Source organism: Myotis lucifugus, unplaced genomic scaffold (genome assembly GCF_000147115.1).
Source record: "Myotis lucifugus unplaced genomic scaffold, Myoluc2.0 scaffold_205, whole genome shotgun sequence".
NCBI lineage: Eukaryota > Metazoa > Chordata > Mammalia > Chiroptera > Vespertilionidae > Myotis > Myotis lucifugus.
In genome coordinates, this window is record NW_005871253.1 from 248,581 (window position 1) to 264,056 (window position 15,476).

The 15,476-nt window shown below is 41.6% G+C and overlaps 1 protein-coding gene across 5 annotated transcripts in view; it reads left to right on the forward strand.

Moving 5' to 3' along the window:
• The window catches only part of SLC24A3 (solute carrier family 24 member 3), a 460,854-nt gene that overhangs the window by 115,167 nt on the left and 330,211 nt on the right, over positions 1–15,476 (forward strand). The window contains exon 4 of one of the 5 annotated variants that reach the window (XM_023761284.1): positions 9,402–9,496. The exons of 3 other annotated variants lie outside the window; for them this stretch is intronic. In XM_023761284.1, coding sequence (XP_023617052.1) covers positions 9,466–9,496 — 31 coding nt within the window. In that variant the 5' untranslated portion in view covers positions 9,402–9,465. The remainder of the gene's footprint in view (positions 1–9,401; positions 9,497–15,476) is intronic. One more of the 5 variants, XM_023761285.1, reaches the window with a different exon arrangement.

Here is a 15,476-nt window from a genome sequence, read left to right on the forward strand (position 1 = left end):
TTGTTGGTGAAGTCACCCAGTCTATGGTATTTTGTTATAGCAACCTAAACTGACTGTGACGTGGGGGAGGACTCATTTCTCCCTTAAGGCAAACTATAACGAGAAGAGGCACCTTCCAAACAACCAGGACCTTACGAATGTACTTAAAAATAAGCTCCTTTTACATAAGTCCAGCTTGAAGGGCTCCCACTGGCCACATTTGGGACAGTTTGAGCAAAATATATATGGACAGGAATGACGTATAAACTTTGAAAAGGTAAGAATCCATGATTCCATACTTATGAGAAGTTTGGAATATATACGGATTACTTTATATAATTACAAGATATTAAGTATGGAATAAGAAACATAGAGAAACAAATGGGAGAGAGGGAGGGCTTTGGCGGGCAGTAGAATGCTGAATACTGACTGGTAAATGTAGAGAAGAGGCTGGGTTGGGAAAGTCATAACTCTGCACAGATCCCAGTAAGGACTGGATCAGTAAACATCATCTGTAGTTAAAAAATGCCCGGGGGGAGGGAGGATTTTGATGAGGAAGAGGATATTTGCATAGTCTTAAATGTCTCCCCATAGATTGTTTATAATTAGCAAGAGAAAAACTAGTAACTATACAGTGGAGAAACCCAATAATACATTGACTGAAATTACCTTGATCAAAGTTAACATCACCGAGACCAGGTAGTTATGGTACCTTCAGGGGTGATGCTCTAGAAAGAAGGATGTACCTTTGTCTCCAGGATGTTCTGGCCAGGAGTGAATCTAATTATGAGGAAGCAGCAGAAAACCACAAATAATGAACATCTCATGTAAGGGATTGTGTTCTTCAAAAATGCCCATCTTATGGAAGACAGAAAGGCTGAGGATACTGGAGAGATGGGCCAGCTACATGCAAATCTTGACGGGGTTCTGAACTGGAGGGAAAAAATATTCTACTACATGTTAGTGGGTCATTGACAAAGTTTGAATATGAATAGTAGGTTAAATAAAATAATTATATCAATAATAAACTTACTGAAATTTATGTGTGCTGTGGTTATGTAAGAGAATGTCTAGTCTTGGGAAATAAGCGCTGATGTTTTAGGCCATGACATAGGTAACTTACTCTTGAACAGTTCAGAAATAATGATGGACAGCTAGCTAAGTACTTATCAGTAATAGTAGCAATAATGATTGATACCTAGCTAGGTATAAATTAGATGGATATAGATGTGAATTAGATAGATAAATAGAATGATGAAGCAAATGGGGCAGAATATTGATAATAGGTGAATTTGGGTAAATGGTTTATGGGAGTTCCATATACTATTGCATTTTTCCTATAAGTTTGAAATTTCTTCTGAAAACAACTTTTGTTTTAACAAAAACAAAACCTGTTGCTGACTGATTGGTTAATTCACCTACTCATGCAGGATGTATTGAGTGTGGTCCTTGTCAGGCCCCATCTTCCCTGCAGTGAGCCACACAGACATGCTGCTGGTTCTCAGTGAGCTTCTGTTCCAGGAGGAGGTGCAGTAATAAAAGAATAACACAAGGAGCAATAGGAAAGCGTCAGATGGTACTCGTATTACAGAGAAGGGAAATGGGTCATAGGGTGGTGATGGGCAACTATGGGAGAGGTCTCCTTAAGTCCAGGGAATGGAAACCTGATTGAGGGGAGGAGTCAGCCCTGGCTCTACCCAGGAACAACATTCCAGGCCTGGGGACCAGCCAGTGCAAAGGCCCATCAGCAGGACAGAGGAGGGCTTGCTTGAGGAGCAAAGAAGGACTTTGCCACTGGGGTGAGGGAGTGGAGGGAGTTGGAACCTTGGGCAGGACCGGAGTATCTAAGGCCTTGTCAGCCATAGTAAGGAGTTCTGATTTTATTCTGAATTGGAGAAGGAGTCCATGGAAGTTGGAAGAAAGGAAGTAACATGAATGTTTTCAGAGATCACTCTGGTTAGGAGTATGAATTGTAAGGGTACCCTGAGTGGGAAAAGAAGTCAGCAGCCTCCACCAGGCAACAGGAGAGGCCGCCCCGTGTGTCTCCCCACCATGTCCCACCCTCCCTGGCCCCTATTGGTATGAATGTCTGTAGGACAGGGTGGCCCTAAAAGCACACTCTGTTTTGTCTTTTTTTAAAAAATATTTTTATTGATTTCAGAGAGGAAGGGAGAGAGAGAGAGATATAGAAACATTAATGATGAGAGAGAATCATTGATCGGCTGCCTCCCGCACACCCCACACTGGGGAATGAGCCTGCAACCCGGGTATGTGCCCTTGGCCAGAATCAAACCTGGGACCCTTCAGTCCACAGGCCGATGCTCTATCCACTGAGCCAAACCAGTTAGGGCTGTTTTCTATCTTTTATACCAAAATATATCTTTAGTGCAGTCAATCAGTGCCTCTCAGCAACTCTACAAATTGACTAGATTTCTTTTTCCAACATTACTTTGACAAATGGCAAAAATGCATTTTTCTCCTTTTTTTAAATTATTTTGCTTTTGAGCTACTTCCAGGCCTGAGTATTGGGGAAGAATAAATAGAAACCAGAACATGTCTAGAGAGGCCCAGTTCCACAAGGAGAAACCCATCATGAATACCCAGAGAGGCATTTGCAGAATTGATGGAGACCCTAAAATAGGGGTGGGTGATGGGGACATCGGCCCTATGGACATTCTAGTGCTACACGGATTACTTTAAAGGAAATACAGGCTATAGTTTTACTTGCTTGTTAATGCATTGTCGACTCTGTGTCTACCCTGTGCCAGCAGCCACCCTTTTCTAGAATTTCCAGGGAGCCAGGGCAGTTTGGGGAGAAGACTGCAAATAGCTCTGCTTCTTTCATCTCTATGTCAGATGAACTGAGGTTTTCCTGAGGCTGAGGGGGTCCGGTGACTGGTTTCTTGTGGTTCCTAGAGGGGTGTTTTGTTGAGGCACCATCCTGCCATCAAGCACAGGGAAGAAATGTGTGGGTTAGAGAAGGGTCCTTCACAGCAGTGACTGATTCTTCAGAGTGAGCAGCTCATGTAAGACCCTTTGAATATCAGGCCGTGTGTGTGTGTGTGTGTGTGTGTGTGTGTGTGTGTGTTTTGTGTGTGTGTGTGTGTGTGTGTGTGTGTATAGGTGGGCAGATGCACAATGGGGCAGTGGTTGTCCCTAGAAGACAGCAGTTTTAGTCAGTTATGTTGATGGTTATGAAGAGTGGTGCCCTTTCATCTTCCCCTTGGATTTACTGTTCACTGCTCTAAAGCACTTCTCTCTTGCAATCTGGAAGCTCAAATTAGGGTCTCTGAAGCAGATTCTGGTGGGGGCTTAAATGGCCCCAGACAGCTGCCAGGTTTCAAGGGGACAGGGGGGGACTTGGCCTGTTGCAAAGAGCAGTGCGGGGAGAGGAGGGTTGTATTTCACCAAAGTGGTTTGTGGCATCAGTAATAATCAGAGAACTGGGGAGGAATGGAATTTTTTTTTAAAAGAATACATTTTTGTGTGTGAATTTGCATTTTGTTGAGTAAACAAAAATGTTACTGTTGAATCCAGTCCTGCTAATTTTTTTGCAGTGTAAATAGGTGAATCAATAATTGAACATGGTAATTTTAGAAAATGCGAAGAAAGAAAAGGAAGCAACATCAGCATATCTATTGCTTATTCTTTTGTATACCCTCAGTGGTAGTAAATGATCCTCCCGTGAACATGACTTTGATTTTCAGATGTAGTCACAAGGTCGTCGAGCAGAAACAATGTGTTTCACTGCCTATTACCATTTATGGTGAAAGAAGCAACAAAAGAGGTGGTTGCACAACTCTGTGAATGTACTAAAATATGTTGAATTGTACACTTTACATGGGTGCGTTGTATGATATGTGAATTACATCTGAATTAAGCTGTTAGAGAAAAAGGCAGACAGGTTTGACTCTGAAAAAATCAAGTTTTAGAAAGTCATACAGGAAACAAGTCATACAAATGTGTGCACATTGTCTTCCTGGGATGGTCCACTTATTGAATGATATTCCATTGGCAAAAAGGTCTTTAAGCTGGACTGAGGGGATAGCTTCCCTGAACCAGGAATATATTCTTTCAGGGTTTCCAGTGGGGTCAACTGTCTGTGGAAGGTGGTTTGATTTTGGAAACCACTAAAATGAGTCAAAGGTAGGTTTGGTGATTAAGCAAATCAAGCTGAGAAATATCGACACAGTAAAAATAATGGCAAAGCTATAACGTAAGACAACAGGCATTTTCTTTTGGGAGATACTGTATACTCCATAAATGATCATCTTCTTCACCTCTGAAATTAGCTAGTTTTTCTCACACCAAGATTCAATGCCGAGGTAAATGTGACTAACTTAAGATTTGCCAACGACCCTCGTGGTTGTCTTAGTTGGGTTCTTCCAGAAGCGGATCCCAGTCAAGCCAATGAAGGGAGTGTTGGCTTGCAGGTGACCACTAGGGGCAACCAAGACTTTGTGTCACTAGGCAAGTCTGGGAACCCCTGTGGCACATGCCTCAGAGTTACCCAAGCCAGGGCGCTAGGAACCTGGGGTGCTTGTCCACCGATTCCCACCTGTCATTTGTTAGCACTGTGTCTGGGGGTACTGGTTGGCACTGTTGGCCTGCCCTGCATGTGGGTGAGTGTGTCCTCCCAGCCAAGAACAGAGCACTCAGGCATAGTTAGAGGTGTTAACAAACTGCCTCTCCTGGGGTACCTGGGAGATACACTCAGGGCACTAACAGCATCTGCTACTTTAATCTAAATCCTTGCTGCCCAAGAGAGCCTTCCTTGGTAATGTTTTGTGCTACTGGACACTTGAAAAATGACATGTGACTAAATAATTGAAATGTTGATTTTTTTAAAATTTTCATTGATTTAAATTTAAGGGACTACATATGACTAGTGGTTATCATCATGGACCATGAAGGTCTATAAACATATTTAAAAAGGAACCCCTCAGTCTCCTAGTTGAAAGTCACAAAGTTAGGTATCAAGATGACTGGAATAACATGGGCGGTATCGCTAAAGATGTATTTTCGTTTCCTCATAAATCTTCATTTTTGTGTGTGCTTTAGTTGGATAGATTTCTAGCTTTTCTTAGTCAATAGGTAGGGGTTGGTGTGCTCAGCTGAAGATAATTGCTAATGAAGGCAGTTCAACAAGTTTGTGAATGACTGCTATAGGAAAGTCTCCAGCTCTGATCACAGAGAAAGGCAATGTGCTGGAGCCTTCATTGATAGCAATCCCTGCCTGTAGGACTGCCCAAGAGCTTGACTTGGTCCAGGGCAGTGGTCGGCAAACTGTGGCTCGCGAGCCACATGAGGCTCTTTGGCCCCTTGAGTGTGGCTCTTCCACAAAATACCACGTGCGGGCGCGCACGTACAGTGTGATTGAAACTTCGTGGCCCATGCACAGAAGCGGGATTTTGTGGAGAGTCAGAGTCACACTCAAGGGGCCAAAGAGCCGCATGTGGCTCGCGAGCCGCAGTTTGCCGACCACTGGTCCAGGTCAAGGCTGCTAAGGTAAACTAAATACTGTTGCAAGGGGATTACTCAAATTATTTGTTTGGTTTGCTACCTATAATTAAAAACAGTAGTGGTTAGGTAATTTTGTTCAGTCCCTTTAGCTTCATTGTATTGACCAGCCCGTTAATTTCGGCATATGATTGAAGATGCCCATCAGACCACTGTGCTAAGGGCATTCAGAAGATTATTCATGGCTGTTTCTGAAAAGCAGACTGAATTATCAACAGTGAACTTTTATTGAAAACAGGTAGCAACAATATAGAGCATAAATGACAAATGTATGGGACACTTGACTTACCTCATGCCATCTTTCTCCCCTTCCTTTCCCAAGGAAATAGGCTTCTATGTCTCTGGATCTGTTTTGCTCAACAGTTTATTTTGTTCATTAGATGCCACATAAGAGTGAGATCATGTGATATGTTGCTAATGAACCACAGCGCTCTTGCTGTGGACCCAATAGAGCCTCTGGGTCATTCGTAACACAATACTCCTGGCAGATATGGCAAGCCAATCAGTATTAGTATGTTCAGCAAGAAACAATGAGTCATTTCTTTTCTTTTCTTTTCTTTTTTTTTGGCATGTAAAATGTGGAAGGTAAAAGACTTTATTTTATTTATGAACTATAGCATACTATATATTGGTACCAGGAAATGTGGTCCTAAACCATTTATGTAATATATTTTTTAAAATTTATCTTTATTGTTGAAAGTATTACAGATGTTCTTTTTTTCCCCATTAACCCCCTTCACCTCACCCCAGCCCCAGGCCTTCACCACACTATTGTCTATTGTCTGTCCATGGATTATGCATATATGCATATAAATTCTTTGGTTAATCTCTTCCCACCCTTTCCCTGCATTCCCTCTAAGATTCTTCAATCTGTTTCAAGCTTCTATGTCTCTGGATCTGTTTTGCTCATCAGTTTATTTTGTTCATTAAATTCCACATAAGAGTGAGATCATGTGATACTTGTCTTTCTATGACTGGCTTATTTCACTTAGCATAATACTCTCCAGGTCCCTCCATGCTGTCTTAAAGGACAAGAGATCCTTTTTTTTTTTTTTTACAGCTGCATAGTATTCCACTGTGTATTTCTGTCATACCTGACAGAAAATATTGGGTGACGTAGAGATCACCTACAAGAGGCTTGTAATAGAGTTTTTGTTGTATTTTTCATTGACTCTGGGGATTGAGAGCACTAACAATATAGCCTATTTCCCCTCCCCTGGCCTTATCTTTTAGGCTACAGCTTGGCAAACCATTCCTGTTTTTGCAAATAAAATTTTATTGGATACAGCCACATGCATTTGTTATGTGTTGCCCCTGGGTGCTTTCTTGGTATAACAGCACAATGGGGACTGTGTCATACAAACCCTGAAATATTTACTAGATGTCCCTTTATAGAACAGTTTTCTAACCCCTTCCCTAGACTCTTCTTTTGACTTTTGTATAGAAAGAAAAGCTCTCCTTCCTGTTGGCACAAGGGACAGTGTTACTAGTAGATTAGTCGGTACTTGCCTTCACCTGAACTGGGTGAAGCTGGTGAGCCTTAGTGCTCGGGAAATTCCAATCTGTGAAACACAGGGTGTCCAAAAAATGCACACACACTTTAATAGCTGATAGCTCAATTGACGTTTCTTTCTTTTTAGATTTAACCCATTGGAATTAATAATTATTCAAAGCGTGAATAATTATTGGGTACACCCTGAACTTGATATATGCCCACGGTGCAAATTTTTAACCCCAGCATATCACAGTTAATTAATTGCGGAGACAGAATTTCTTAAGCATACTCTGTAAGCATGTGAGCCTGGGATACGTTGGCCTTGGGGTCACATTTTGGACAGCACTTAGCAAGTGGCCTTAGTCCACTTGGCCATTCTGAGTCTCTGGTTTTCCATCATTAATATGAAAATATTACATCACAATCCTTATATGTGGCTATTGAGTTAACATTGAAGTGAGGATTAAATAAGAAAACGGATTAAAAGTGTTTATCCTAGTGTTTCACACAGATTAAAAGCCCATACATGGCAGCTGTTCTTGAAGCAACATGTTTTAGTGAGTAGGTGATGGACTAGTAAAATGGGTGTGCTCAGAACAAGCAAATATCTGCCATGTGAGTATCTTGGGGAAAGAGTCTCCATTCATACTTAGGGAGCAATAAGCAATAGCTCTGTAACGAGCAGCCCCAAAACTCAGTTGTTTAAAACAATAAGCATTTACTATGGCTCATGAGTCCATGGGTCAGCTGGGCATTTATGCTGGTCCGGCTCAACTATCTCAGCTGAGCTTGTGCATGTGTCTGTGGTCATCTGATGGTCAGCTGGGGGCTGGCTGGTTTAGGGTGGACTCATGTGCCTTGAGGTCTATGATAAGAAATGACACAGCATCAGTTTTACCACATTCTCTGGCCAAATCAAGTGACAAGGACAGCTCAAAGTCAAAGGACAACTTCACCAAATAATGGAGGAGCTGAAAAATCAGATTGCACAGGGCGTGGACAGGGATGAGCGAAGAACTGGGAAAATGGTTTTGCAATTCATCTATCACATTGGCTCCTTCACCAAGATGCTAGAAAATAAATGAAGAAATCACAGACACTATGCCTTTTATTCACATGTATCATTAAAGTCAGGTATCCAGATATTTTTAGCTACAGCTATTTCCCTTTATAAAGAAGACAATGAATACACAATCTTTACATCTCATAGAAAGAAGCTGTGAAATGAACCTTTTGATTTAGGAAGTCCACATGGCAACCCAAGATCCCCCTTGCTCTGTCATCCTTGCTACAGACTTTGGCCAGCAGAGCCTTTGACGTGACAGGATTTAATTTGGGGCCTGCCTCCCACAGTTTGTCTGTCATGTAATAAGGTCAGCAAACCTCAGGGCCTGTTGCATATTGGATTTCTTTCTCTGACATTTTTACAAGCACCACAGATTCCTTTATGAAGGAGCCCTCAAGCCCCTACGTCTCAGACTTGCCAAGTCCCGCGAGTCTGTCCGTATGTTGCCACCGAGGTCACTTGAGAAGTGAAAATGGTGGCTGTGCAGTGTGCTGTCTTGGCCTCTGAGGTCAGGCAGCCCTGGCTGACCTGCCGGTTGGATCTCATTGGTACTCGATTTCAGCCAGTTGTTTGGTGTGGGACTAACTGTTGACAGCATGAGGCGTTCAAGAGTGTGGGCTCTGGAGTCAGATAGAACATGGAAACCTGGCTTACCATGTGCAGGTATGACCTTGGCAAGATGCTGAGCTCTGAGGCCTCCAGTTTCACACCCAGTCTTTTCTGCGGTGCTTATGATGTGGGGCTGCAGAGATGGCCGGAGGTAGAGCTTGTGATGCATCCGCTCCAGTGTGTGGAATAAACACTCACTCGATGACTGCTATTATTATCAGGATTGTTTGTATGGGTCCGACTGCACTTTAGTGAGCCTCTTGGCAGTTTTAAAGTCCTTGTTATATGCCTGGCTCTGCCTTTTCTAGGGGGTCTCCTCCACTTTCTTAGGCTGGGTCTGGAGGGCCCAGTTTTGGTGGAAACATTCTTGGATTGCCACAAAGATGTCATTTCTGATTTGCACAGGGGTTTTTCACATTTTGAAGGGGATAGCTTCTCCTCAGCAGAGGGACACTTGCCAAGCTTCGAAAGAGCTCTAAACTTGCTGAGTCGTGGAAAGGCATTCTTGGACACGGAGCTCCCAAAAGAACCAGACCCTGTTTGTAATGAATGTGAATGCCTCCAGAGCTTCATGTTACAGCTGCCCTGTTGTATTCTCACCGGCCTGTAGCTACGGTTTGGATGACTGTGTTCAATCCTCTTTTTAATCACGCCAGCCAAGTTTTAGTGGGGGCAGTTGTTTTTCTATCCCCAGGTACCTGTTTTATTTTGTTTTCTTTTCTCTCTGTTCAGCATCTGTGTGGGCGTTGGCACCACAGAAGGGAGCTTGTAAAGAAACACATTCGATGAAGAACCCATGAGAATATTGATTCGTAAGCTATTCCGGGGTCTGTATAATAATTTACAGGAGAACAAACTGCCCTTTCACTTAATTCACTGTTTAAAATTCTGATATTTCATATTATATAAGGAGAAGCAAAAGGAACAGGTCAGGAAAACTGAATAAAGATATTGCATTATTAGAAGAAACAGAAATTGTTAAGTAAATGTTAGGAGTTCTCATTTCTCTTGGCTTCTACCTGGTGTTTCAGAGAGACCCACCCTGATCTACCTACTGGGTAGAGCTGTGTTCTTAACCCATGGCTGAGAGGTTTGCCAAGCACCAAGAGCTGAGGGTCAGAGACCAATGGGGGAAAGGACAGAGCTGAGCTGGAGACAGCCTTTGTCAGGTCCTGAACATGAGCCCAGTCGCTTGGATGCAACTCTGCATTAATAACACTTCAAGTGTTTATCAATCATGTTTAACCATGAGTAGGTTGGATAAAGGGGGCAGAGGAGTTCCAGGGGGAAGTTAAGTGAATTCTGCATAATCTCCAAAGGACTTCCTTCTGGTGGTTTGTGTAGCAAGGGATGTTTGAAGGAGTGACAGTCTCACTGGGACCTTGCACCTGTTTTGCAGCCCATCTCTGTCACTGGGGCTTGGGGCATGTACAGGGCACAGGGAGTAGTCTCAGATCTTAAGGTTTGGGATGGCATAGGTTGAGTTGTGTTCCCCCAAAAAGATATGTTGGCATCCTAAACCCCAGAACCTCAGAATGTGACCTTATTTGGAGCTAGGGTCTTTGAGATTAATCAAGTTAAATGAGGTCATTGGGGTGGGCCCGGATCCAGAACAACAGGTACACTTTTAAAAGGGAGATGTTTGGATACCGACGCACATGGGGAGCATGCCATGTGAAGATGAAGGCAGAGATTAGGGTGATGCTCCCACAAGCCTAGCAACGCCTAAGATTGGCAGCAAATCACCAGAAGCCAGGCAAGCAGCCTGGGACAGCTTCTCCTGCACAGCCCTCGGGAGGTCCAACCCTGCTGACTCCCTGATCTTTGACGTTTGTCCTCTAAAACTGTGACACAATACATTTCAGCTGTTTAAGCCACCCAGTTTGTAGTATGTTTTTGAGGTAGCCTTAGCAAACAGCTCCAGCTGGCATCATGATAGAGGGTATGGATATTCTCATTTGTCACCCTACTGGACAGTTTACACCATCCCCAGGCATAGTAGATCAAAACTTCTAGGGGTGGAGTCCAAGAGTTATTCAAAAGGTCCAAAGGTCACTCGAGATCTTACAGGTTTGGGTTCTAGAGTGTGTCCTAGAGGTGTTCTAGGCCAGGTAGCTCTCAGTTGTCTTCCTGCGAAGCCTGTACTGTAATACTGTTAACACTCTAGCTAGTGGCCAAGGGAGCATGGACGTCTGTTCACTTCAAAGATTGTAAAGGTAAATGTTAGAGTATAACACAGAAAGGATCTGGAACTTAAAGATGGAGTAAATGCACCTTCATTCAAAAACTCCCAGCCATGCAGGAATCCTGCTTTGGAATTTTACAGTGTTGTAGAAATCTGCCAAATGGAAGTAGTTTCCCATTCCATCAGCCCATAGGACAGAGCCTTTTTGACATAATTTGGCTGATTTATTTGTTTTACAGATGAAGAAACTGAAGCCCATAGAGCACATGGGCACCTATCTAATCCCTGAGAAAGGAGGTCTAGGATTGCAGGCTCCTAATGCCAAGTGTGGCATTTTCCTCATTGTCTCTGTGTTTCTGACCGTGTTCCCATCTAGCTGCAATGCACTGGCCATATCCCTAAGAGATCTGTGTTCAGGATTGGGCCCGTCCTGCAGGTGTCACCAGAATGTGGTGATAAGCAAAGCTGTTTTTGCCCACAACCTATGTAGAACCTAAGGGAGTCTACCCATCAAGAGCAAGAGCATGTTCCACAATGCATGGGGTAGGGCAAAGGGATTCAAGGTTTCCATTAAGGATGTTCTATGGAATGAATGGCATGGCCTTCTCCAGAAGGTCACCCACACCACCCTGGACAGCTTCTAATTCTGCATCCTATAGACCTGTGTATGTCATCTTGCATACATCAGGGGCCCTCTGTCCGGGGGTGGTTCACCATTCTCTGTGGAAAAATAGTCCTTGAAGATATAGAATTATATGATAGAAATGAGCACATTTGGAATTGGAATCCTAAGGTCTACATCTTAGCTCTACCCATTAATTCTAGGATCAACTGATTAGGCTCTCTGGGCTTCGATTTTCTCATCTCTAATAATATCTGCCTTGGGGGTCTTGTGAAGAGTAAACTAGATAGTGAGCATCAAAAGCACTTTAAAGCTCTACAAAATATTAGTTATTATTTTTATTGTTACTATTGTTGGAATGTTGGTCTATATTAGGTTGATATAGAAATGCAAGGTGGGACATCAACTTTGGTTTGTACCTACCTACAAATTAAGTGCCAAGTTCTATTTGTGGGTCTGGCTTTCTTGTGCCAGCCTCCAAATAATTTAGTAATATAATTCCTTGTATAGTGAAGTAAGCTGCGTAGCTCTCTATTCTCCCCAGGCTTAAAATCCAAGGCAGAAAATATGGGCAGTGACCAAGGTGACTGGGCCATTGGCCAAAACAGGTGCATTAATTAATCAGTTTTTACATCTCGCCCAGGTTCTGTGGGAAACTGGAATGGAGCCATAGCACCTGTACCCTGCGCCATATACCCATCTTGATAAATGTCTGCTGAGTTGATCATGTTAATATTTGAAGAGATCAGATGATCAGATTTAAGATCATATTTAATTATAGGATAAAAATACATTAGAATATTGGGCAATCATTAAAAAATTAGGTTGTTGAATATTGAGTGACATGGGAACATATTGATGATAAATGTTTTTGTGAAAACAAGTTATAATATGGAAATATATGTATTAAATGTTAACAATGGGTTTCTAGTGGCAGAAAGATGGTATTTTTATTTGTTATTAGAGGGAAGGGAGTCCTAATATATGGTGACAAGAGAAGATTTAACTTTGGGTGGTGGGCACATGGTACAATATACCGGTCTTGTAACATAGAAACCCACACCTGAAACCTATATGTTCATGTTGACCAATGTTACTCCAATAAATTTAATAAAAAAGGAAATGATAATTCTATAAGATGAATGTGGCTTCACAGAAGAGGTAACACTTGAGTTGGCTCTTGATGGAGGTGTAGGATCTTGAAAAGGCAGAAGAGCCATCTTGAGGGATGGGATTAGCAGTTGTGGAGGCGGAGAGGAATGAAAGCCCATGTCCTGTTCTAGCAATAGCCAGCAGTTCAGGCGGAACCACATATAGATGGTAGACCAGTTTGTGTTTGCTGGGAGGTCTGGCTGGAACAGAGGGAAGGACTTGTGAGTGTTGGGATGCAATGTTGGATAAGTTTAGTGAAGCCAGAGGGTAGAGAACTTTATAGGCCTGAAAGTAGATTTCTCTCCCATAAAAGAAAAGGGGATTTGGACATGATTTTACTGGTGTTACATGCTTGGTCATAATATTGGAGTTAAAGGCGATTTGCCCCTGCCATGTTTTTCCAAGTTGTTGGATCATGGATTTTACTTTTAGCCAGTAATGATCTGGAAGTATTTTGGACCTCCATTTTGCCATAGTCATGGAAATAAGCCCTGGTGTTTAAGCCTGGAAAGAATCATAGTGGACTTCATTTCTGAGCATTGGTTTTTGGGTTGGGGAAAGCAGATAAGTGTCTGTAGACACTTCCTTCTCCAGTGAATAAACAGGACAGTAGTCAATGATGAACATAAGACAATAAAATGTATTACTATATCATCTAAAAATTGTGTTTGCCTCTTAATTTAATTTTTTATTACCTCGTTATTTTTGATGCTTAATAATATGGTTGAGATATATACCTGGCTGAGTGTCTAGTGGACCTACCAGTTCATCTCTAAACAGTGCTTGCAAGCATTCTGAATCCTAATTGATACATCTGTAGATACAGTTATAGATTTGTACATGGTTTGTTTTTGGGATAGGTTTCCCCAGAATCAGACTTTAAGAGCAGATTTGAGTTCAACTAGTTAATTTGGGAGGAGATAGCAGGAAGCACTGGTAGGAAAGTGGGAAGTGAGATAGGCAAGGGGAGGAAGCCAATGAAGGATATAATAATAAGTAGGTCATTTATTTGGGTAATAGGGTTCAATTACCCATTGGGAATCTATAAAGGGTACATGCAGGGTTGTCTTTCTTAAGAGCCAAGGACACCAGGAAGCATTTATCAACTATTGTCCACCATTGGTTGAGGGTTACTTCTAGGGAATTAATTCCACAGCACTCCTGGCCTTCTCCACATAATGGGCTGAGCTTGCTCTGTGGCCAGATTTTGGGTGAAGCACCCACTACTTTATGTCACATGATCACTTAGCAGTAAAAGTAATGGTGAGAAACTAGATGCTTTTCCCACAAGATCAGGAAAAAGGAAAGGATGTCCATTCTCACCAGTCCTATTCAGCTCATACTGGAGGTTCTAGACAATGCAGTAAGATAAGAAAAGGAAATAAAAGTATACAGACTTGAAAGGAAGAAATAAAATTGTCTTTGCAGGTATCATGATTGCCTGTGTAGAAAATCCTCCCAAATTGACAAAGAAAAACACTCATGGAACTAAGTGATTATAGCAAAGTTGCAGGATACAAGTCAGTTGCCTTTCTATATATTAGTATTGAATAATTGGAATTTGAAATGAAAAACACAACACCATTTATAGTAACAGCAAAATAATGAAATACTTAGATAATAAATTAATAAAACAGGCACAAGATCTATATGAGGAAAACTAGAAAACTTATGAAAGAAATCATAAGTTAAGATGTCAGTTCTTCCAAATTTGATCATGACTGGATTCAATGAAATCCCAACCAAAATACAAGCAAGTTATTTTTTGGATATCAACAAAGCGATTCTAAAGTTTATATGGAGAAGCAACAGACGCAGAATCGCCAGCTCAATATTGAAGTAGAACAAGATTGGAAGGCTGATACTGCATGACTGCAAGCTTTACTGCAAAGCTACAGAAATCAAGACAGTGTGATAGTCACGTGAAACTAATATGCTTTATGTCAATTATTAATCAGTTTATTTTGTTTATTAAAAAGAGAGACAGTGTGACATTGGTGAAAAAATAGGCAAATAGATCCATGGACCATTATAGAAAGCTCCCAGATTGGAAGCAAGCAAGAAGTCCTTCAGCAGGTAAATAAATAATTAAACTATGGCACATCCATATGATGGATATTATTCAGCAATAAGAAATGAGCTGTCAGTCTACAGAAGGCCGTGGAGGAAGGTTAAAAGCATATAGCTGAGTGAAAGAAGCCAATCAAAAGGTTACATACTGTATGATTACAAGTATATGACATTCTTGAAAAGGCAAAGTTACAGAGACAGTAAAAATATCTATGGTTACTTGGGGTGGATGAAGGGAATTATAAACAGGAGAATAGTTATCCACCTGTATAACATGTTTAGGGTGGTGAAACTATTCCATATGATACTGTAGTACTAATAAACTGTGCAACACAAAGAGTGAACCCTTATGTAAACCAAACCAGTATTGATGATAGTATTGTATCAATATTTCTACATCAATTGTTACAAATTACTGCACTAATGCCAATGTTAATAATAGGGGGAAGTGGAATAGGGTTGGTGAGGGGGAACATGGGAACTATCAATTATACATTCTGCTCATTAAAGTCTGCTAATAATAGGAAAAAAAAACAGAAACAAACCTTTATATAGATTGGAGTTCTTTAAAAAAAATACTATTTGTGAGTAATTAACTTAAAAAATGAGTTAGAACAGAGTCCAGAGTTTGCCCAAGAAATGATTTTAATGTGAAAGATGAAAGGGTGATGTTATGGTCACCAAAAACACTGGTTTGGGGGACTTATATGAAGTGGTGGGAATCACCCATGCCCGAGACCCATTCTAGCCTGTCTCTTAGGAGCTGTTGGACTTGAGG